The sequence below is a fragment of the Tenrec ecaudatus genome, chromosome 13 (genome assembly GCF_050624435.1).
Source record: "Tenrec ecaudatus isolate mTenEca1 chromosome 13, mTenEca1.hap1, whole genome shotgun sequence".
NCBI lineage: Eukaryota > Metazoa > Chordata > Mammalia > Afrosoricida > Tenrecidae > Tenrec > Tenrec ecaudatus.
This window is the reverse complement of record NC_134542.1, coordinates 93,018,996-93,044,694: the sequence shown is the minus strand read 5'-3', so window position 1 is coordinate 93,044,694 and position 25,699 is coordinate 93,018,996. Positions and strand designations below refer to the sequence as shown.

General features: G+C 37.7%; 1 protein-coding gene across 1 annotated transcript in view; it reads left to right on the top strand.

Annotated features, from left to right (window-relative positions):
* The window catches only part of ACVR2A (activin A receptor type 2A), a 105,109-nt gene that overhangs the window by 60,358 nt on the left and 19,052 nt on the right, over positions 1-25,699 (top strand). The window contains exons 2-4 of the mRNA XM_075529841.1: positions 697-904; positions 7,512-7,621; positions 7,846-8,000. Of these exons, the coding sequence (XP_075385956.1) occupies positions 697-904; positions 7,512-7,621; positions 7,846-8,000 (473 nt within the window). The remainder of the gene's footprint in view (positions 1-696; positions 905-7,511; positions 7,622-7,845; positions 8,001-25,699) is intronic.

Sequence of the window (25,699 nt, the reverse complement as noted above, 5' to 3'; positions counted from 1 at the left end):
CCTTTAATAAATAATATTGCTTGGTTTTGCATGCTGAATGGACTTTTTTAAACAAAAAAAACCCTGAATGCTTTTGTTATATCACATGCTATTCATTTGGAAAATACTGGTTCTTTGGGCTCTGCAGGCCATCTACAGTCATTTAAAAATCATGGTTTTTTATATCACCCTTTGAGAAGGTGTCACTAGCAGTGATATGTACAAGTTTCTTGAAACTCTATTTTTCACTTGAAAGTTCAACTTGTATCATTGGCAATATAAACTTTCAGTTGTTTTTCTTCAATGGATGCTCATCTAGGAGACTTTCTGAGACCAGGGCTGCCAGATGCCCAAGTATTAATAATCATAGTTTGTTTATGACTCAATCATACAAGGTTTTCTTCTTGAGGCAACCATCATACTTGAGTATACAGGAGAAGTGCTTTTGCTTACTTTCCAGTTTGTCACAGAGAAGATTGAAAAGAAATTTACTCAAGGGTTGATATTTCATCAAGAACATGCTTAAGTGAATCTGGCCTTTTACAGAGAAATCTTCTGATAAAATATTATAATTTGAAACCTAAACCAAATGTTTTAACACAGGGAAGACAAGTGAATAGTGTTTACATTAGCAACACTGGAAGTTGGTATATTGGGACAACCTCTTTTAAGAGCTAATAGCCATTAATATCAAATTGTTGTTTTCTTATTTTCTAGGTGCTATACTTGGCAGATCAGAAACTCAGGAATGCATTTTCTATAATGCTAATTGGGAAAGAGATAGAACCAATCGAACTGGTGTTGAACCCTGTTATGGTGACAAAGATAAACGACGGCATTGTTTTGCTACTTGGAAGAATATTTCTGGCTCCATTGAAATAGTGAAGCAAGGTTGTTGGCTGGATGATATCAACTGTTATGACAGGTAAGAGTGCTTTTAGTATTTTTGTAAATAGGGCTTAGTATTTTTATTTACTAAGTGAAATGATGATCAATGCATGGATTTTCACTTAAATGTCTCTTACTGTTAAAAGATGGGAATATGCTCTTATGATAGAATAAAGGTTTCAAGTAAAATACTAAACATGGAATATTTATGTTTTTTATCTTGGATTTTTTTTGAGTAATCTACCAACTTGTGAGAATACTAGATACAAACCATTCCTGTACTGATGCTTTTAGGATTATACACCTGCGTGCGCACGCACATGCACCAATTTTAAGAGAAAGCAAGATTAAAAGTTTGTGTAAAAAGGTAGCATATTTGCTGTAGGAGCTGTTCTTACGGAGAATACAACTTAATCATAGTATTTTGTTTCCTCCTTTATATATCTTGGAGGAATTGATCTTGCTGTACACCCTGCCTCTTCTTTTTTTTTCTTGCAAAGTTAACTGTTCTTGACCTCGAGAGGTAATTTACTTCAGAACTCAGTCCTTAGAAAGCTACATTAAGAAAAGAAAATAGCTCAAATTGTTCTGTTTGTACTGGAAATGAGATGTGCATACAGTGATCATTTTGTTGATTACTTGTGTTCTTTCCTTAAGAGGCAAAGGTGGGCCGATCACTGGACTACCTCTAGATGGCCGGCAGGGATATTTGGAGGCTAAAGTCCTATACACCCCCTGAGTACTAGATAGCTCTTAGTCCCTTTGCAGGAGCCTCAGTTGGTTACTGGGAGTTGGGTCTGTTTTCCGTGTGTGATAATATCACAATATAGTAAAGAAGTACATGAAAGCAAAATTTACTCCACTTTTCATGAGAAATTATAGCACAGTAATTCAGTATTTAATTTTTATTGTGTGCCTGCAGATCTGCTAATTATCCAGGAATTATTTCTATATTATGTATCTTAAGTGGACTTCTGCTTATGGAGGAGTCCTGGTAGTGCTGTGAATTATTCATTGGGATGGTAACTGCAAGGTCAGCAGTTCGAAACCACCAGTTGCTCTGCAGGAGAAAGATGAGGCTTTCTACTCCTGTAAAGACTTACAGTCTGGGAAAATCATGGGAGCAGTTATATTTTGCCCTGGAGGGTTGCTATGAGTTGGAACTGACTCGATGGCCTGAGATTTAGATTCTGTTTATTGAAGTGTGAGCATCAAGTGATAATTGGTATTTTGAAAGGTAAGTAGGAAGCTGGGGCCTTGGTAGTTCAGTGGTTAAAATACTTGGCTACAGACGGAAAGGTCCTGCGATTTGAACCCACCAGGGGCTCTACAAGGGAAAGATGTAGTACTCTGCTTCCATAGAGATTCACAGCCTTGGAAACCCCAGGGACAATTTTATTCTGTCCTTATGTAGTTCCTGTGAGTTGGCATCAACTTGACAGCAATGGATTTGGTTTAAATTGGGAAGAAATTGAAGAGGAATGGTAGTGGTGGTATGGAATAGGGTTTGGGGATCATCTTGATCCCAAACTCTTTTGTTAGTTGAAATCAGCATTCCTTATTCTTCATGTGGCAAAACTTTCCTATGCCTCTTGCCTACAACCAGTTTTTCAGTTGCTTGAGACTCAGGCAGTGTAGCCATTTTTGCTGGAGATAGAACTTTGCTATACACATAATAATTACCTATTTATTTGTGGAGTAATATTACTGTACCATTTTTATTTCTAGCTCATTTATGTGAATGTAAAAATAAGTGAGTTTCTGTTTTTATTTAAATTCTATGGGAAAACAGGAAAAGAAGAGAAAGGAAGAGTTGAGATAGCACTGTGACTCTACTACTCAACTACTCAGTGTCATCGGTCAATACCGACTCAGTGACCCTATAGGACAGAGTCCAGCTGCCTCTTGAATTTCTAAAACTACAACTCTTTATGGAAGTAGAAAGCCCGTCTTTTTCCCATGGAGTAGTTGAAGGTTGTGAACTGTTGACCTTGCAGTCACAGCCCCATGTGTAACCACTATGCGGGTTAGTACAGGAAACCCCAAACCAACAATTGTTGAATCAGTTCTGACTCATCACGACTCTATAAAATAGAGTAGAATTATAATTTATAAATTATCAAGGGTTCATGAAGGAGGGGGGAACGGGGAGGGTGGGAAAAAAATGACCTTATGCCAGGGGCTTAAGTGGTGAGCAAATGTACATAATTGTATGTATAGATTGTGATAAGAGTTGTATGAGCCCCTAATAAAACGATTAAAATAAACAGATAAAAAAAAAAAGAGTTGTATGAGCCCCCAATAAAATGATAAAAAAAAGAAATATCCTAATGATCATAAACAAACAACTTTAAAACAAGCAGCTGATACCATGAGGCACAGAGCAAGATGACATGGCAGCTGCTCTAATTGTTGGACTCTGTTTCTTATCTACTGGTAATGAAAATTGTTGCCCACTGCTTAATACTTATGGTCTTTAAAATAAAATTTATTAAAAAAATAGAGTAGAATTGCCCCATGGGATTTCCATTGCTGTAAATTTTTTTGGAAACTGACTCCTTCCATAAAAATTTATTTCTGCTGTAGAGTGACGGATGGGTTTGAACAGCCAACCTCACACTTAGAAGCCAAACTGTTTAGCTCCTGTACTTCCAAGATTCATTTTATTATATCTGAAAATTCACTACCATCAAGCCAATTCTGACTCAGTTGACCCTATAGGACAGGGTAGAACCTTTTCTCTGGGTTTTGGAGACTGTAACTCTTTATGGGAATTGAAAGCCTCATCTTTCTTCTGAGCAAGTGGCGGTTTCCAACTGCTGACCTTGTGGTAAGCAGCCTAACTGGAAACTCATGATATTAGATGGGGATAAGTAATTTTCTTGGATTATCTTGAATTACTAGGTATTTGATCACATTGATGATCTCTTGTATTCTGAAGCATATTTAGAAGTGTAACATTTGTTTTTAAATTTTAACATTTCTTTTACAAATTGCTAAAATAGCGTTCATTTGTCTTTTTAATGGTTTACTGAATAAATATTAGGAGGCTTTAAAAAAAGTTCATGGAAAAATTTTAATATCTTGTAATTCCATGAGCTTTTGAAACCCCTTTGTATTAAAAATAAAGCTTTTATTTCAAAGTATGCTTTGTTAAAACTGCCTCTCTTTTAAAGTTCTTTTTAGAGTTGAAGTTGAACCTTAATATTCTAATAACCATCACAAAAATTTATTGTTTATATGTAATAAATGTCTTTAAATTCACCTGGTGTTTATTAATCATATTTTAAAATGTGATTTGTATTGTATGTTTCTTTTATAGATATGGCTGTTTCTTAGTGGTTGAGTAGGAGAACAAATCCATAGCATTTTGTCCACTTTGCTCTGTATAAAGGCTACCTATCTTCCACTCCGCTTTTAAATTAAGTGATCCAATGCTAATCGTTCTTAGCATTCTTTAGTCCTGTTGTTTGCTATTTGCAGTATTGCTGTTATTTATAGCTTATCTAAATTCTGTTCATTATGCTGTAAAAAATGGCATCAGTCATTCCCATGCCTCGTTTGGTTGTCTGATTTTGTAATATGTTCTCATTAGATATGAGCTTGTATCAATTTTTATTTTCTACTTGTTTATATCTTTTCTGTATCAGTGAAATTGGAAAACTATTTCCTGTGAGCAAAAGTATTCATTGGCCAAACTTTCTCATTGGCTTTGTTTGTCTTAGAGCTTTTTAATAAAGTACAAAAAATATGATCATCCGAGTGGTCCCAAAGGGATCAGTTACCAGGCATCAAAGAACAAAAAATCATATCATTGACTGCACACCTCCATGATAGGATCGCTGAAGACAAATGGGTGCACAAGCAAATGTGGTGAAGAAAGCTGATGGTGCCCGGCTATCAAAAGAGATAGTGTCTGGGGTCTTAAAGGCTTGAAGGTGAACAAGCGGCCATCTCGCTCAGAAGCAAATAAGCCCACATGGAAGAAGCACACCGGCCAGTGCGATCACGAGGTGCCCAAGGGACCAGATATAAGGCATCATGCAAAAAAAAAAAAGATATAAGTGTGTGTATGTATGTGTATATATGTGTATATGTATGTATGTATGTGTATATATATATTATATTAAATGAAGGGGGAAGTGCAGAGTGGAGACCCAAGGCCCAAGTGTCGGCCAATGGAGATCCCCTCATAGAGGGGCTTAGGAGAGGAGATGGGTTAATTAGGGTGTGAGGTAGTATCGATGAAGAACACAGCTTTCCCCCAGATCCTGGATGCTTCCTCCCCCCAACTACCATGATCCGAATTCTACCTTGCAGGGCTGGATAGGACAGAGGCTGTACACTGGTACATATGAGGGCTGGAGGTACAGGGAATCCAGGGTGGATGATACCTTCAGGACCAAGGGCGTGAGGGACGATGCTGGGAGAGTGGAGGGTGAGTGGGTTGGAAAGAGGGAACTGATTACAAGGAGCCACATGTGACCTCTTCCCTGGGAGAGGGACAGCAGAGAAGGGGGGAAGGGAGACCCCGGATAGGGCAAGATATGACAAAATAACGAGGTATAAATTACCAAGGGCATATGAGGGAGGGGGGAAAGGGGAGGGAGGGGGAGGAAAAAAAAAAAAGAGGACCTGATGCAAGGGGCTTAAGTGGAGAGCAAATGCCTTGAGAATGATTGGGGCAGGGAATGTATGGATGTGCTTTATACAATTGATGTATGTATATGTATGGATTGTGGTAAGAGTTGTTTGAGTCCCTAATAAAATGTAAAAGAAGAAAAGAGAAAAAAAATGATTAGGGCAAAGACTGTACAGATGTGCTTTATACAATTGATGTATGTATATGTATGAACTGTGAAAAGAATTGTATCAGCCCCAATAAATTGTTAAAAAAATATGATCACCATAGATTAGTCATTATGAAATGAAGTGATAGTTTCAAAAAACAAGTATGATTGTTACAGTGAATTTAAAAAATTGGACATTTTGACCCTTAAGAATTGATCATTGGATATTGAAAATCCTGAAAGTGAATATAAACAATTTATTTTTATTTTATTTTCCTGTCTTTTAAAAAAATCATTTTATTAGGGGCTCATACAACTCTTATCACAATCCATATATACATCATTGTGTAAAGCAAATTTGTACATTCATTGCCCTCATCATTCTCAAAACATTTGCTCTTCACTTAAGCCCCTGGCATCAAGTACTCATTTTTCCCCTCACTCCCCGCTCCCTCCTTCCTCATGAGCCCTTGGTAATTTATAAATTATTACTTTGTCATATCTTTCCCTGTCTGACGTCTCCTTCACCCACTTTTCTGTTGTCCATCCCCCAGGGAGAAGGTCACATGTAGGTCCTTGTAATCGGTTTCCTCTTTCCAACCCACTCTCCCTCTATCCTCCCAGTATCACTACTCACACCACTGGTCCTGAAGTTATCATCCACCCTTGATTCCCTGTGTTTTTCCAGTTCCTATCTGTACCAGTGTCCATCCTTTGCTCTATACAGACTTGCAAGGTAGAATTCAGATCATGATGGGAGTGTGTGTGTGTGGGGGGGGAAAGAAGCATTTAGGAACTAGAGGAAAGTAGTATTGTTCATGCTACATCACACCTTGAATGGCTTGACTCCTCCCCTAGACCCCTCTGCAAGGGGATCTCCAGTGGCTGACAGATGGGTTTAGGATTTCCACTCTGAACAACCCTCCCTTATTCACTATGGTAACATTTTTTTGGTCTGATGATGCCTTTATACCTGATCCCTTCGACACCTCGTGATCGCACAGGTTGGTGTTCTTCTTCCATGTGGGCTTTGTTGATTCTGAGCTAGATGGCTGCTTGTTTACCTTCAAGCCTTTAAGACCCCAGACACTATATCTTGATAGCCGGGCACCATCAGCTTTCTTCCCCACATTTGCTTATGCACCCATTTGTCCTCAGCGATCGTATCATGGAGGTGTGCACCCAATGATATGATTATTTTGTTCTTTGATGCCTGATAACTGATCCCTTCGGCACCTTGTCATCACACAGGCTGGTGTGTTCTTCCATGTGGGCTTTGTTGCTTCTGAGCTAGATGGCCGCCTGTGTACCCTCAAGGTTTTAAAACCCCAGACACTATATATTTTGATAGCCGGGCACCATCAGCTTTCTTTACCACATTTACTTTTTCACCCACTTTGTCTTCAGCGGTTGTGTCGGGAAGGTTAGCATCATAGAATGTAATAGTAGAAAGTATTAGTAGAAATTTAATAGTAGAAAGTATTCTTGCATTGAGGTAGTACTTGAGTGGAGACCCAATGTCCTTCTGCTACCTTAATAATAAACCTATAAATTTAGGCACATAGATCTGTTTCCCCATCATTATATATAAATATATTGAGGCCTGGTAGGGCATGATCAAGGGTAAAATATATAACCAAGAAGAATTGCTGAAACCCAGGTGGGGACTGAGCATGATAGTGAGACAGGAGGAAGAAAGTCAAGGGAAATAGAGGAAAGAGCTGGGAGGCAAAGGACATTTATATAGGTCTAGATAAAGACATGTAAATAATTTATTTTTGAGCAGAATTTTAGGAAAATACCTATTGTACGTTTAGTATAATATTCGTTTTAATTTTCTCCCTTTGTTTATAGGACGGATTGTATAGAAAAGAAAGACAGCCCTGAAGTATATTTTTGTTGCTGTGAGGGCAATATGTGTAATGAAAGGTTTTCTTATTTTCCGGAGATGGAAGTCACACAGCGTAAGTTCACAAGAAAATGCATAGTACATTTAACTATTTAACTAGTAAATTGAAAATAAAGTGTACTTGAGTTGGATATAGTGATTTATTTCTACCTTTCTAATTAAAAATGAATTACTATTTTTATTTCTACTTCATCTATTTTTCTTAAACTTTGATAAAAAGAATAAAATACTTAAAAAAATTTAATGAGTTGATTTTTTTCCCCCTTCCCCTTTCTATAGCTACTTCAAATCCAGTTACACCTAAGCCACCCTATTACAACATCTTGCTTTATTCCTTGGTGCCATTAATGTTAATTGCGGGAATTGTCATTTGTGCATTTTGGGTGTATAGACATCACAAGATGGCATACCCTCCTGTACTTGTGCCAACACAGGTATGTTAATTGCCTCATTTTGTGTTGTTTGCAATGATGTATATTGGAAGAAAAATTATTTTAGGGTTTTAAAATATGTGGGGATAATTTTACTCCCCTTATTCTAATTGGGAAAAATGCCTTTAGTGATACCTATTATAAAGTTGAAAATAATTTTCTTTTGGAGTTAAATTCTGAATAGTTATTTTCAGATTGTTAATTCTGTGACATTAATTTTCTTTGCCCTAAATTGTTTCTCATTCAAGGGAGTAGGTAGAATAGAATGGAGGGTCATTTCTCTTGTTCTTCTTTGGAGATTTTTACTTTCACCCAGTATGTTTTGTTTCTAGGTAAGCATTCATGATAGAGTAGAAGTGATACCACTATTCTTCCTTTCCCTTCTTTCATCTATTCCTAAGTTTTGTGTCTTTCAAGCCAACTTCCCAACGCATGGGAAGGGGCCCAAGAGCGTGAGGCAGAGAGTGTCACCTGAAAGACAGTCTTTAGCTAGAGCCATACACATTGTTTGTATGTGAGCAGCATTTCTCATTTTGTGTTGTTGATAGTTACAAGTATATACTGTAAACATATGTGTACACACATATTTGTTTATAGCATATCAAGGGTGTACTGAAGCTTAAAATTTATTTTTATTGCCTTTAATTCTTATCCCCTCCCAAAACATTTCTGAAAATATAGGTGTGGTGGGTAAAGATTAAATTCATTAAAATTTCCTCATTCTCGACCATGTAGACATGTAGACAGTTGGCGCTGGTCCAGTATTTTGTAAGAACTGTTTAGTAGGAGTTAATATTCAACAAGTCTAGGAAAACTGATAATTTTTTTATATACTTGCTTGAGACATATCTAACTCCTGCTTTTAGGATTTCATTTAACTCCTTGGATCAGATTACCTTGGCCTTCTGGATATCTTGGTTTATTATAGGTTTTCTAGTACTTGTGAGAGTGATTGTCAAAACTTGGTAGGAGAAAATGGTAAAGTCCTATAACTTAGTGACCAAAGTAACTCCTTTCCTTATATATTTGTATAACACTTCTTTCTCAGTTGTTGCAGTGATTTGTTAGCAACAGATCACTGATCCCTACAATCTCTGTAAGATGTTTATGTGGAGATGTAAACCAATGAAAGCAGTCTTGTTCATGAGTTTGGTAAACATACTCTCATGTGCAGCCCAAATATTTTAGCTTTAAGGTGCTAGTAACTAATTTATGTGTTTACTAAAAATCATACATAAAAAGTGCCTTAAAAGATAACTTTTAGTATCCAGGATATGTGTAGTTTAGTTCAAATGGCCTTAGGACACATTTTCTTAAATTTTTTTTGGGGGGGTGGTGGTAACCAGTTCTTATTTGCTTTAGTATATACTTTTTTGAGGGGTTACCACACACACAAATGGATTTTTTTTTCAGTGCTATGTATTTAAATTTATTTATTTTTTTTACCAAACAGCCTTATCACTTTCAAAGTGATACACTCAATTCAATTGTCAAATCTGTGATTCCATTCTTGGAAACATTTTTCAAACTCGTCTGTTTGAATGGCTGACAACACCTTCCTCGTGTTTTTTTCCCCACCCCTTCAACGTGGTCAAATCGTTATCCTTGCATGGAGTAAGGTCAGGTGAGTCAGGTGCATGGGACAAGAGAGACATACTGTTTTTTACCAAAAACTTGAGCACTGAGATGGCTGCATGAGGAGGTGCATTGTTGTGGTGGCAAACTCAGTCCCCCATCTGCCACATATCAGGCCTTTATTTGTCGCACACTATTATACAATCTTTTCAGATCCTCTAAATCAGTGGTCCTCAAACTTTTTAAATGGGACAGTTCACTGTCCCTCAGACCCGTTGATGGGCCAGACTATAGTTTACAAAAAGAACTATGAACAAATTCCTATGCACACTGCACATATCTTACTTTGAAGTAAAAAAAAACGGGGCAAAACCACCAGGTGGGCTGGATAAATGTCCTCAGTGGACTGCACGTGGCCCCTGGGCTGTAGTTTGAGGATGCCTGCTCTAAATAGAAAGACTGATGAACAGTCTGAGCCAGTGGAGTGAACTCCAAATGCACTGCTCCCCTCAATCAAAAACCAAATGAGCGTGGTCTTCATCTTTGATTTCACTTGCGCTTTTTTTTTTTTTTTTGAGCGAGGTGACAATGGTTTGACTGATGTTTGCTTTGGGGGTCTTAAGAAAAACACCATGTCTTGTCACCAGTCATGGGAACAAAGTCTGGGTCATTTGAAGCTGTCTGTCAAAGCACGGCATGTTTTCACTTGACATTCTTTTTGCTGGTCAGCCACAACCCGAGGCACAAATTTCACAGCCATCCTCTCATTCCCAAATTTTCTGTTAAAATTTGCTGAACCTAGCTCTAAGATGGTCCAGATAACTTCCCCATCTTTTGGTGACAGTTTTGTCCATTTGGGAAGTTTCCAGATGTACGGAATGACGTTTGTCATCAGTTGACGTTTCACCTTTTTTGAAAGGAGAAAACCACTCGAACACGAGTTTTTCCTATAGCGTTGCCCTTGTAAGCTGCGTTGAACAGCACAACAGTTTCTGTGGTATTTATCCTGAGCAAGAAGCAAAATTTCACAGCCACACGCTTTTCTTTTAAATTTTGTGATGACAAAAAAGTGAGGTTCGCGTGAAACTGTTTTTATAATAATATTCACTGTCACCGGAGAGAACCTTCCCAGACAGTGCTACTGGGTGCACTGACTCAGAGCATGTTCCTTGATGCTCGCTCACCCAGAAGGAAAATGTGTGCTATGAAAGCTCCGCCTAAGTGTTGCTTTTTTCCATTTTGGGGGTACCCCCGTGTAGAAGAGACGAATCCACAGTTCTATGATGAAAGAAAACAAGTTAGAGACTATACTTAAAAATAAACTCAATAAAGTTTTCAAAAGATAGGACTTTTAAAATCATGCTGTCGTTTTATTGTCAATATTGGCTTATGAAAACATTTCTACAAATGTTTAAGGCATTTTTTAAGGTCTCTATATTCTTCATAGGGACTGTTTTATTTAGACCGTGTTTATTTCAACGGTCTAGCCTTTTAAAAGGGAAAATGCTTCATGAGTTTCTATTTCTGTAGGCTTTAGTAGATATTCTTGATAGCCGTGATTGATGTGACTATATGCATCTTATGTGGAACCGGGATTGCCCCTGTGGTGAGTGCACATGAAGATATGAATTGCTGAAAGATAAAGGAACACATTTTATGGTTTTTTGCTGGAATGACTTAGAGCGATGAAGCTTTGTTAGGGAACATAAAAGAGATCTCTGACTTTATACTTTTTTTTTCCTCTTGTAAACTACGGTGGAAGAGAGTTTTATCAGCAATGTGGACCTTTCTGGCATCTCTCATGTCTCTAAGACAGAAAGAGTATGCTGTCATGCTTTGCATCTCATTTGTGATAGCTGTTTATACAAACTAGTTCATAGGATTACTTAGTAGGGTACTTCTTAGTTTAGTTTTTCTTGTTATAGAAAGCTAAATTTTATTTCCTAGTTTAAAATAATGATTGAAAGCCACAGTTTGCGTATGTTGACCATCCATTGTACTAGGTGATGTTAAGTTAAATTCTTATGTATGAATGTGTGGAAATATACAAGCTCAAGTTCGAAAGTATATTGCTATTAGGATTCAAATTCATAAATGCTTGTTCACATATGCACTTGTTTCATCTGTAGACTTTTCCAGGTATTCCAGTTCATATGTTTAATTCCAAACAAGGCTTGCTTAAACATGTCTCTGATCAGTGATGCATGACAGCAGACAAGCTCTCTCAGTAATGGACTTGACTTAGTTTTATTAGGGCGCCTTCAGAAAAACAGTCTAATTAGGACCGTCGCTTCCAAGGGCGTCTGCTGGCTCAGTTACATTTATGGAAGAGACGTTTGACCTGGAGGTTATGGCAGTTCGTTTTTTTTATTCTAAAGGGGGTTTATTGGACAGGGTTCTCTAGAGAGACAAACCAGATTGCTAGTAATTATATATAAATATATTTATAAAGATAGATATATAATTCAAGAAATAAACCGTTAAATAATATACAGATAGATAATACAAGAAATTAACATTTAAGTTATAAAGCAGTGAGACACTAGCAGTCCTTCAAGTTTTTGAGAGCTGCCAGTTACTAGTCCCCTTCTGTATAGACTATATATACCCAGGCAGCAAACTGCAAGGCAGGTCCCCAACTGTCATCAACTATCAGTCCCCAGCTCCAGAGATGAACATTCCAATCGTGTGGGCTTAAAGGGATCTCAACTTACAGCAACACAGTCCACAGGCTTGGCGTCCCACAGGTAGTGTACCCCTTTAAACTGAGGCACAGAACAACCAAGGTGAGGCTCACCGAGCCATTTATCCCTCTGCCCTTCAGTTAATCCTACTTGTGTTTATCGGCCAGGCTGGCACAATAAACTATAGCAGGGGGTAATTATTATATATTTTCTTGAGACATAGAATGATCATGGGATTTTATTAGGAAGAAGTTTTAAGAAAATTGAAAACTGTGTTGTTGAGAAGAAGACCAGAAAAGTTACAGTGGGGCGTTTGTTTTCATTATGACAAAGCACTTGCTCGTTCTTCCAGGGTCGCAGGAGCTGTCCTGTAAGAATCTCATCAGGAAAACTTGCTTGATCCGCTCTACATCTCTCATTTTGTCCTTTCAGACGTCTTTTTGTTGCCAAACTTAACTTGAACAACATTGACAAAAACAAAACAAAACAGTATGGGTGCCTAGAGGATGCCCAAACTGCTTTTTTTGACATGGTGTAAATGGAAAAGTGGAGAGTTCTTTGGGAAAGGGTGAGAGAGATGGAAACACCATCTGCAGAAAGATAGAGACCAACATTTCCCTTGGCCAGTGAGCAATACTGCCTCCTGGGTATGCTGGGAAAACCCAGGGGAGCCTACACTTTATCCTGGATTATAAGTTATAGTACAAAAGTTTTTAATTGCCTTGGAAGGCACTGAGCAAATATTTTCCCCCCTAAAAAGTGGATGATAAGGCAAAAATTTTGGAAGCCTATGGTATGTGTAGACCAGTAGTTCTCAACCTGTGAGTTGTGCCCCCTTTGGGGGTTGAACGGCCTTTTCACAAGGGTCACCCTATTCATACCAGTAGCAAAATTAGTTATGAAGTAGCAATGAAAATAATTTTATGGTTGGTCACCACAACTTGAGGAACTGTATTAAATGGTTGCAGTATTAGGAAGGTTGAGAACCACTGGTATAGACTGAGATGGCGGGAGGCTATGTTGAAACACAATTTTATGTTTTGGGAAATTTTGTTTAATCAGGTTTCTATTATTTTGTAGCTATAATTTTCGACTCACCTTCCTATAAGCAATATGCATACTATTGTCAGGTTGCTTCTAGCTCACTGCAATCCAGTATGAGAGTAGATTTAACTACATAGGGTTTCCAAGGGTGTAAGTATTTACAGAAGCAACTCCGCCTCATCTCTCTTCTTCGGAGTGCTTAGTGGATTTGAATTGCTGACCTTTGACCTCAGGTACATCTGTGTCTCCCTCCCAGCCTGGTTAAAGTGCTCAACTCCTACCAAAAGGTCAGCGGTTTGAACCTACCAGCTGCTCAGCAAGAGAAAGGTGTTCCAGTCTGGTTGTGTAAACATTGCAGCCTGGGAAACTTTATGGAACAATTCTACTCTGCCCTATAGGCGTGCTGTGAATTTGTGGAAAAATGGAATGAAAAGATAATGGAATTCTTCCACAAACTTTTTGAAATTCTATGTGTGTGTGTGTGTTGTTAGTACTGTTGTTGTTGTTAGTACTGTTGAATCGGCCCAGACTCAGTGACCCTGTATACAACAGAGTGAAACACTGCCAGGTCACGTGCCATCTTTACAATTGTTGTTATGTGTGAACCCATTGTTGGTAGTCACTGTGTCAATCCTTCTACTTGATCTTCTTGTTCATCGACCCTGTACTTTACCAAGCATGTTGTCATTCTGTAAGACTGGTCTCCTTGTAACATTTCCAAGTATGTAAAATGACATTTCACCATATTACCTTCTTTTTAAAAAAATTAAATTATCATTTTATTAGGGCTCTTATAGCTCTTACAACAATCTGTACATTAATTGTATCAAGCATATTTTTACATAGGTAGCCATCATTATTTTCTTTTTTTTCTCTTTTTTACATTTTATTAGGGGCTCATACAACTCTTATCACAATCCATACATATACATACATCAATTGTATAAAGCACATTTGCACATTCCCTGCCCCAATCATTTTCAAAGCATTTGCTCTCCACTTAAGCCCTTTGCATCAGGTCCTCTTTTTTTTTAACCCCTCGCTCCCCGCTCCCCCTTCCCTCATGTGCCCTTGGTAATTTATACATCGTTATTTTGTCTTATCTTGCCCTATCTGGAGTCTCCCTTTCCCCCCTTCTCTGCCGTCCATCTCCTAGGGAGGAGGTCACATGTGGATCCTTGTAATCAGTTCCCTCTTTCCAACCCACTCACCCTCCATTCTCCCAGCATCGCCCCTCACACACTTGGTCCTGAAGGTATCATCCACCCTGGATTCCCTGTGCCTCCAGCCCCCATATGCACCAGTGTACAACCTCTGCCCTATCTAGCCCTGCAAGGTAGAATTCGGATCATGGTAGTTGGGGGAGGAAGCATCCAGGATCTGGGGGAAAGCTGTGTTCTTCATCGGTACTACCTCGCACTCTGACCCATCTCCTCTCCTAAACGCCTCTTTCAGGGGATCTCCATTGGCCGACACTTGGGCCTTGGGTCTCCACTCTGCACTTCTCCCTTCATTCAATATGGTATATATATATATATACACACACACATACACACACATATATATCTATTTTTTTATTTTGCATGATGCCTTATACCTGGCCCCTTTGGCACCTTGTGATTGCACTGGCTGGTATGCTTCTTCCATGTGGGCTTATTTGCTTCTGAGCTAGATGGCCGCTTGTTCACCTTCAAGCCTTTAAGACCCCAGACACTATCTCTTTTGATAGCCGGGTATCATCAGCTTTCTTCACCACATTTGCTTACACACCCATTTGTCTTCAGCGATCATATCATGGAGGTGTGCAGCCAATGATACGATTTTTTGTTCTTTGATGCCTGATAACTGATCCTTTCAGGACCACTCGATCACACAGGCTGGTCATATTACCTTCTAAGGAAGATTCTGTCTGTTTGCTTCTTCCAAGATAGATTTGTTTGTTCTCCTGGAAGTGGGCAGTGTTTTCAATATTCTTCATCAGCACCATAATCCACATGTGTCCATTTTCCCAAAGTCTTCCTCATTCATTATTTCATGTTCACCTAAAATTTTTCAGCAATTTCCAAATTCTGACTTGGATGTAAGGATGATCTTTGGAATTTGTTAAAAGTATATAAATTCCTGGACTATGTACTTGAAAATATAGAAAGTGTAACCTGGGATATTATGTTTTTAATTAGCTTCTCATGTGATTTTTCTGAAAAGCCAGGTGTGGAAAGCACTGATTTTATTTACTTCACAGGGTTGTTTGTGTAGCTTAATCTTTATTTTATAGAAAGAGAAAGTGAGACATAGCAAAGCCCACAAACACCAGAGCTAGAATCTGAAACAAGGAGTCTTCTGATACGAAAGCTTTGCTTTTAATGCTTATGCTGTTTTTCCTCTTTCTCAGGGAAGCAGATGTTTCAGATGATGCAGTAAGCAGCTCTGCCATCTTAAAATCATTCCATAGGCTACTTTGTTTCGTGCTTTTGAATATTAAGTAATTTATATGACTACTAGAATGAGTAACAGGATCACCTCACATTAACGTCTCACATAGGACAGAAGGAAATATAAACAAGTCATAGATGTATATGCATATGGAGGCTTCAAAAAGTTCTTGGTAAAATGGAATTAAATGATAAATGGAATTTTATCACACTTGTTTGGAAACTACATGGTGTGGTTGTTAGGTGCCATCAGGCTGCTTTGACACATAAAAGCCCCGTGTAACAGATAAATTGTGAGGCTGTGTATTTTTGGCATTAAGCACATTGAATTATTACATTCTAAGAGAATGACATTAAGTTCTTTGTTCAGACACACATCAAATCATACCCAGGTCACTTTTGTTTTTTCGCCTCTGCTGAAACTGCCTTTGCACATGGAGGAAGATGCTATGCAGTGAATAAACTGAATGCAAACTGGTTTTTCTAGTGCCGGTGAGGCATGAATATGAGGAAATTGATGCATTGACTCTATCATTAAGGAGTCTCTTTTTGTGGTTTGAGTTAATGTAGTTTCAGTAAAACTGCGCGTCTTCATAACCATATGTGAGCTTAAATTTCCTGCTTGTGAGATCTATATTTATATTGATAAAAATACTATTTGACTTCACAGTGACTGTTAGGGTCAAGAAATGACTTGTCTTTTGCCCAAGCTATTAAGCTAGCTTCTTACTCATTTTAAAAAATTTCTCTGAATAGCAGCATGTTAGTATTATAATAGAAATATTTTTTCTCAATGCCACTTTGCTCTTCAGTCCCTATGTCATTAAAAGTCATGCATGGTCTTTTGTCTAGGCTTTGGTCTGAGAGGGACCAAAGGCTTTCAAGATGTTCAGGATACCTGAGTTGGGCATACAAAATAATCCCCCTGACTTTAATAGTAAAGTAATAATAGGTTGTCCTTTTGTGCTGTGTCAAATTGCTATCCAGTGAGAAACCCAGCCACTTATGAAAATAATTTATAGGTTTTTCCTATTGAATATGAGTCTATATATCTACCCATTTAAAATTAATAGGACACTGAAAGGGTGGCATAACCTCATTCAGCCAAGTTAGTTTAGGAAAGGATGGTACTACTTTATTTGTAGAAAACGTAGGGGAGACTCATTTTTATTGAGTATTCAATCTCTTGCTAATCTTGAAATAGGTTGGCCCCATATAGTCAGACTTTTAAACACAGCTCTCTCTATTTTTAAAAAACATTCCCCTACTTAGAAAATTAATTATAAGTACAAGGGGATTTCAAAAGGAATTAAAGATAATAGATTTTCCCCCATCTTGAATCCCTTCTTTTTTACATGCTTGTTTTAACAAGACAGATTGTGTAGTTTTTTTTTTTTTAACAAAAGCACCAAAGAAGGTGTGTTGGTAATGCAATGGATTATGCATCGGACTGTTTAACTCTAGGACCAGTGCTTCTTCAGACCTATAGCAGTGCTGCAGAAGGAAAATGAGATAGGTTGTTCCTGTGAAGCTTTATAGTCTCAGAAGCTTCAGGTGCCATCCTGTACTGCCTTGTGGGGTCACTGAGTGGGAATCAGTGTGATGGATGTGAATTTGGTTTACCTTTAAAACAGAGGGGAGAATGAGATCATTACTCCTTCTTTTCCCTTTATCACTTTTCTAAAATGACCAATGTAGTAGATTGGTGTATATCCCTTGACACATTTCTCTAATTTCATGTTTGAATAATGTTTGAGTACATATTTTTCTTTCTATAAACTATAAAAAATTTTTCCACTGTACACTTCTTTAACATTATATTGAGGGCTGTTTTCTGCTTACTTTTTTAGGGTTACTTATATTTAATGATGTGCTTAAAAGTATGAGCTAAGTGTATACTCACAGAATACCAAAATTTGGTATGGTTTATTAACCTGAAGTTTGTGTTGGTTTCTGCTAACACAGGAACTTATATTTAACAAAAATCTTCTCTAGTGTCATGTTTAAAGTGCTATAGATATAAGATTATTGTGTTACTCTTTAGCATCTTTTCCTCCCAGTGTCTGTATGTGTGTGTGTGTATTAGCACAGGAATATTCCAGATGTCTATCTTTTTGGTGCTCCGCCTTTATAACCACCTAGATTAGACCATACTTTTATATATACCTGTAAACAGAGTGAAGGGGTTCTGGTAGTGCAGTGGGTTAAGCATTGGACTGATAACTGAGTGGTGATTGCTTCAAATTCGCTGTCCACTCTGAGTTGGAATTGACTCAGTGGTAGTGACTGGTTAAACAAATTGTAGGGAGAAGTGTCATATTTTATATATACCTATGGAATTTGACACAAAGTTAACAGAAAGTACAGACAGATCCTTAGAGGGTGATTAGCTGAAATACCATATCCTATAGCAAGGTTGGCAGTTCAAAACCTCCAACATTTCCTTGGGAGAAAGACTGGGCTTTCTATTCCTGTAAACAGTTTAAGTCTTGGAATCCACAGTGGTCACTATGAGCCATCATTGACTCGATGGCAGTGAGTGAGGGATAGCAGAAAAGGGAGAAGAAAAGAGAAAAATTGAAATATTTTGCAAAAGCTTATAACAAGTTTTAATGTAGCATGTTAAAATAAATAATTGAAGCCCCTGATTTCTAAACATGACTCATTGTTGATTATTTGAAAATCTTGAGATCAGTTTTCCTTTTGCCTTGGACCAGGGCTCCATCTGCTGATTTACAAATGGGGCTGATACACGTAGATGCAAATACATGATTTTTCCCATCTGGCCAGAAGGTGGTACTTGGTACATAAGAGGAAGTGCGTTTGCTTTTCCCTCTATTCATTTCCTGTGTTTCATCATAGACCCAGGTCTTCATTCCTAGCTGCGTCATCACTATCAAATCATTGTTACTTTAAAATAATGGAAATGAAACAAACGTCAAATTGTTAATGAAAGCTGCTTTGTCAAAGGGACTGGGAAGTACTCAGGAGCGCAGGGTATTTTTTAAAACCCCCCTTGACCATTCACAGTAGGCTAAGCATTGAGCTGATCTGGGTGAGGAACCTGAAGCCATCAGTTCTTGTAAAGATTTACATAGGGTCTCTCTGAGTCAGAATCGGCACAGTGGCAGTAGGTTGGCTCCTGGTATGCTCCTCGGTCCCCTAACTCATGGATGCTGACAGTGTGCAGGTGGCATGATGTGGAGGCAGCCCTTGCTTGCTTGCCCTTCTGTGCCAACAGTTGCTATGTAGATGAACTCAAAACAGACCATGGGTTTGTTTTACTTGGGAGTTGGGCGATGAAGGGCAAAAGAGGGTAAGAAGGGACTTGCTTCAGCACTCTTTAGGCAAGTGATGGAGGGAATGAGGAGCTACTGTCTGGTTCCTGGGGAGAATTGCTACATCTGGCTTTTGTTGTGCTTGGCTAATGTTAAATGCTCATTACATATTAGCTGTTTTTGCCCACACGGGAATCACTTCAAAATTATACTCAGAAGAGATCATTTTTATTGAAATGATTCTGCTATAGGTCAGATTCAGTGTTTAGATTTAGCGTGGCTGAATATTTCATTTTAAAGTACTGTATCAAACACTATACTGAGTACACATATTTAATCTTTCAACATCATACCCATAGGTTCTCTTATCAAATGTATTTTGTAGATAAGAATATTGAGGCACAAATGTGGAGTGACTTGCCTGGGGTCACCCCCATCAAATGGCAAAGTGTTTGTTCATAAGATTATTGTCCATTGAGTTAATTTTAATAAAATGGCTTATTTTAATAAACCAGTAGTTGGGATTTGTTTTTATAGTGAGTGTGTATGTTTAGTGATCCTGGTGGCTCCATCATTCAATGCTTGGCTGCTAACCGAAAGGTGAGTGGTTTGACAGCACTAAAAACTCTGTGAGAGAAAGACCTGGCAGTTTGCTCTGGTAAAAATCACTGTCTGTAAACCCTGTGGGCAGTTCAGTCTAGTCATATGGGTCCCCTGCTCTCCGTTAGAATGGACTCAGCCACACCCACACCATCACAAGTTACTCATCTACGCCTGTTCGGATGTTCACGTGCACAATGCCAATGCAAAAATAGTAAAAATAAAGTTCCTTCTGTACCTAGTCATAAACCTAACAGTAAAAAAAAAGTAGAGTCACACCTATATCTCCTTTAGATTTTTAAACCACAGTGCAGGCTAGCCTGAGTCGTAACTACTGCGTAGGGAACATATGCAGACTCTTCCTTTTAGTCACCCTGGCCCTTTGCCTTGCTTTCAGGAGGAGTAGATGAGAGAACTGTAGGAAGTAGGGTTGATATAGCCCAAAGGCATTTTAAAGATCTAATTGCATAAAATTAATGCCTGTGGCTAGATAATATCTTACTTTTCCAAGCTCAGAAGCATTTAATCTCTCTCCCTCTTTCACACAAGCATACACATAATGTTATATCTTTAAATGTTCCATTTCTCATTTGCCAGCCTTCTTTTGAAATTGTAAAATTTCTTTGAATGTAACTAGATGACTAAAAGGAAACAAATTTAGAATTTGTTCTTAATAATTCAAAGAGGTTGTTGCGTTAGGTATTCAAATTTTAAAAAAAAGCAAAGAAAATCTTGGAATGATTCAAATAGTAAATAAATTAAAAACTGTCTAGCGCTTGTTTTCTGTGCATATATGAGTGTATATTTTCAGTTCAATTGGTTCTGAATCATGACAAGTGACATTATATGTAACAAAACATTGTTGGTCCTACACCATAGTTTATATGTTGGCATGTTTGATTCTATGTTGTGGCTATTAGGTTGAGATCTCTCTCTCTCTCTCACACATTCTCACACATACACACATACATGCACACACGCTTCAAAAAGTTTTTGGAAAAATGGAATTGAAAGATAATAAAAATTTTCCACAAATGTTTTGAAGCTCGTGTGTGTGTGTGTGATCAAAACCCTTGTTTCAAGAAATATTTCTCTAAATTCCAGCTCTGCATATTTAACTGCTACTACTTACCCTCAGATGAGTATTTTCTCCCCCAAACCTGGAACTGGGTTCTCAGTAAAGGTGACTACAAGCTAGAAATCTTGAAGGTGACCCAATATCTTTTCTTTTTAAAGAAATACTATCTTCCCTCTCAGTTTTCAGGGTTCCTTCCTCAGGTAAATCTTCTCTTATTTAACCGGACAGTATGTTAACTCACATTTCTCTTTATAAATATCCATGGTACTGAATTTCTTTTCCTTAATTTATATGTATGCACTTCTTAGTGTGATTGGTTAATACTCTGTCCCCTACACTGCTGTAAGCCCCATGAAAGCTTGGCCAGTCGGTTCCTGACGCAAACAGGGCCCTCAAAAAAGATTTGCTGAATGAATGAATGAATGGAGACAGTCTTTCCTAAAGTTTGGTTTTAGTTATTTCTTTCTCCTCTAAAGAAACCTGCTTCTCATTCAGCAACTGAATTGCTCGATATCGATGTGCTGTTATTACACTGTATGATATTAAGGTTACATGTTATATATTGTGGATCCAAATGGTTTCTGAGAAATATAAATTCATCTACTTAAGTAAATTTATTTCTTTGGGTTCTGTTTTAACCTTTCTTATTTAGTCACATACTATAGACATAGAAGCCTGTTCTTGGAGTCTCATAATTTCCTTGGGCCATATTATAGTTTATTCTAATGTTCATTTATTTAACTGTGTTTTGAGCAAAAGTGCACTTTCTGGTAAGATATATGACCTCACTTCTCAGTGTTAGTTCAGTGATACCTTTTTCTTTCAAAGAATACCTCATGGAAACAAAGACTGAAGGGATTTTTGAGCCCCTGTCTGCAGGTCTTTGGGAAGCTCTCGTGTAACACGTTTTTCAGTTGGCATGCATTTCTTCCAAGGGATGCAATTTTCTCTGGAGTACTGATTAGATGTTTTGATAGTAGGATTAGCTAACCTTCTTGAATTAATTATAAACAGTACTAAGTCATTATCATAGGAATAAAATCAGGAAGGAAAACTAGTTAAGCAAATGAATAGTCAAAATTCTTGATCACAAGTACGCTATTGTTCTCTGTAAAAATATTGTGAACAGGAATGTAGTCAGGGATTGGTTCAATTCACAACCTCTCTTTGTGACACTGTTTCTTTAAAAGTTCTTACTTTATCTACCAGGGGAACTCATAAAGTGGTTAGCACAAAGAGCTGCTCTTTCCATTGTCTTTGGTGGGCGTCATCAAGATAGAAGGTAGTGAAGGTGATTTTACTGGACAAATTGCAATCAGGAACAAATCTTGGATTTACCAATATGCCCAGTGACCAGTGTCCAGGACAGACAGTGACTTCCGAAGGTGTCTACTGGGTTCATGAAACTCCAGTCAGAGGTCAGCCCTGAAGGTTATGGTGACTGTTTTGGTTGGGTTATCAAAGGAGTAATCTTGCTAGATATTCCCATGGTCATTGGACAATTTGGAGGGCTCACTAAGCAGAAGTTATTTTTAAAAGGTGAGGAAAAGGTCTGGAAAATTGCTCCAAGAAATATTTCCCATTGTGTCAGTGCACCAATTCATTCTTCAAGAGGCCTAAGGGCTGTCCTGGGAGCATTTCTCTGGGAAACCTTACCCTTCTACGCCACTTGCCCCTTCATTCTTGTAATTGCTTTTGTTTCCCAAATACAAAGAACAGTTATAAGGAACATAGTTTGATTTCTTTGAGGGTGCCCAAACTGCTGTTGTGACGTGGCCTAAGTTGAAGAGTGCAGAGTTTTTTGAGGGAAGAGTAGAGAGAAGGAACCACTACCTTCAGAAGTGTAAGGATCTGTGGCGCTTGCTTGAGGTGAGAAACAATAGCTTCTTCACACAGTGTTGCTGTTTCTGTTTCCTTAAGGTTTGATCTCAGTTCTCTGTGACTTTCCATCCTTTGTATTTGAGGAAAGGAACCATGGTGGTGCAGTGTGTCAGCCCCCCAGCTGGTAACCCCCAAGTCAGCACTTGGACCCCACCGAGGCCTTTAGAGGAGAAAAGACTTGACAATCCGCTCCTGTACAGATTTCAGCCTAGGAAACGCTATCAGGCCGTTTACTCTTACCCTGTGTGGGCTCTTTGAGTAGAAATTGACTCCATGGTCCATCACAGTAACACCAACTTACTGTCGAATGACTGGACAGACGTAACTCTGGCTGTGCCTCACACTGCGAGGAGTATGGATCGGCATTCTGCCTGAGGCTGCCACTCCTTTAGCTTCTTCATGGTCGACGTGGCCGGGAAGGTCCATGAGCAAGCATGCCTGGTCTGTTGCGGTGTTCCCCTTCACTCCCATGGTCTTGCTCTTTCCCTGTCTATTACTGATATCCCAGTGCATCACTTGTTTTCCACACCCTCAAACATCAGACACATGTTTTTGTTTGCCCTTATGAACCAATGTCTTAACACTAAAGGGGAATGAAGCAGTTCAGGGAGTAGGAGATTCTAGAGATTCTTAAACCAACACTCCAAAAATATGGTCTTAGAGAAACCTTAGCTAGCTCTGAATAAATTGCTCTATTTCTGCTGGCAACAGTTCTTGATAAAGGCAATACTGCCCTCTGGTGTCCAGAAGCCAATCTCAATTCATATCCACAGTTTAATAGTAGATTGTTTTATTGTTATAAATTAGAATCTGTTAGAACAATAGCCATTATTTAAGACTTGGCTTACTTTATTTGCTGGCTTAAAGCCCATGGATCAGGTAATTTGGGTTATATTAGAGTTAAGAATTCGTGTACTGCCCCTCATCTGCTAGGTAATACCAAGAGTCTTTGTTTCTTCATTACTTTCCTGTGGTTTATAAGGAAAGTGTTCTCAATATCCTTATTTAATTAAACAAACAAACAAACAAACAAACAAAATACATTGGATCACTGCCAACTTTTAAAAGCTAAATCATTATTCTTCTTTCTTCACTTTTGTAACTGATGTGTCATTTTTCATTCCATTCTGGATATCAATCGTAATTTCTTTTGCCTGTGTTTTTTCTTCACAAGCACGCCTTTCATATAATGATAGAGGTAAGATGCATTGCTGTTTGTTTTATGGTTGTGGAACTTTTTTGTGGATAAATAAGCATTTTGTTCTTACATTTTTTTTTGTTGCTTTATTGTGCATCCTTAATGTATACATTTACGTTGTAGCAGTTTTTTTACCCATTTTAGTATTAAAAACATAAATTATTTGCCATAGTAATAGTTTTTATTATAAAAGTTATTAAAATTATTTATACTTATTTAAGGTAGAATGGCAAAACTATTTTACCTGATGAGTATTAAGAGAAAAAGTGAAAATACAGAAGTCAACACCTAATGAATAGATTCTAGTCTTAACAACCTTGTATGGTTAATTGTTTTTATTTTCTGTATGGTTAATTCTTGTAGTGTTCTGTTAGCTTAAATTTCAACATATACGAATTTTCAATATGGGTGTTTTGGTCCAGGCCATTATTTTTTAATGTGGAATCTGTAATTTTAGATAGTCAGCATGAACATTATTATCAAATGGACTGAATAGAAAAACATAATCTTGATGGTCTTTACTCTTGATGTTCAGAAGGTTAGGCTATGTTTAATTTAGAACTCACCCTTAAGACAGAGAACTAGAATAAGTAACATGATTACAGACTGATTGACCCCTCCCCTAGTTTATTCCAGTATTGGTTATAATATTGGTTAAAGTAGGCATGGGGAGCTCTTTCTGATTATTGTCTTTGGTTTCTTCCAAATATAATTATGGTGCCATAATTTTTGCACAGGAATGGGTAAAGCAGAGATGTAATCAGAGCCATGTTCTAATGTCTGTATTGTCTAGGCTTCCAGAGTATCATGAATATTGTAAGAGAACTGCAGCTTTAGATAAACTTTTCTGGAATTCTCTACTTCTTATGGTTGCCCAGAAATGTGGTTATTTTATTTAAAATATTTTATTTTTATGTAGCCTGGCAGAGCCATGTTTTATGTATAACATCAGAATGTTGCTCTAGGTAATGAAGTCTAAATTTGTCCCCTGAGCACATGTGAATATTTTAAGGTATAAACTTTTACTCATTGGATCCAGTGTTGAGGGTGTGTGTGTGTGTGTGTGTGTGTGTGTGTGTGTGCGCGTGCATGTGCGCGGGTGTGTGTGTAAGTCAGTGTAATCATGGTAATAAGCTAAAAATCATTTCTAGTAATCTTAGATTATAGGCTGAGTAAAATTTAGATTTTAGATATGTTTTCAGAGCTTTTTATAAATGTAATGATGAGTTAAAGACTGATACAAAAGAAAAATCTAGTGATTTTTCATTTAAAAGCCAAAAGGTACCTATTAGTGTTACAGTAATGATATTGAATAATTTGTCATCTTTATCATATACTTTTTTGTTTTAAAGTAAGCATTAAATCTTATAAGATACAATTTAAAATTACATTTAAATCACTTCTAAATTACATTAAATTACATTAAAAATCAGTTCTAGAAAATTTTGACATTATTCAGGAAAGTGCCTTCTCAAATTTCTTATCAATGAAAATAAACCAGAATTTTCCTTCATTTAACTTTCATACTTACATATAACTTTGAAAGGTGTGTTTTCTGACAATTATTATCTAATATTGAGTAATTCAGAGGAAGATAGAAGATTTCTTTCTGAAGGTATAGTAGTGTAGTTACTTGTCTACAGAGGCCTGGAAATTTGGGGAACTTTGACATGATCGATGCATTTGGACAACATTTAATGATACTTTGCTCCCCCTAAACATACACATTAAAAATTATTGGGTGTTTCCTAAAATTAAGGTTAATTTTATACCATAATTGTATTTTGGATGCATATTCAGATTGAGGTACAAATGAAATCATCTGAATCCTGTTGTATTGAAGAAATCATAGTCATGTGGTTGGCACCCTTAGAACAGACCTTGGGTAATGTGTTTTCTTTCTTTCGTTCTTTCCCTCCCTCCCTCCCTCCC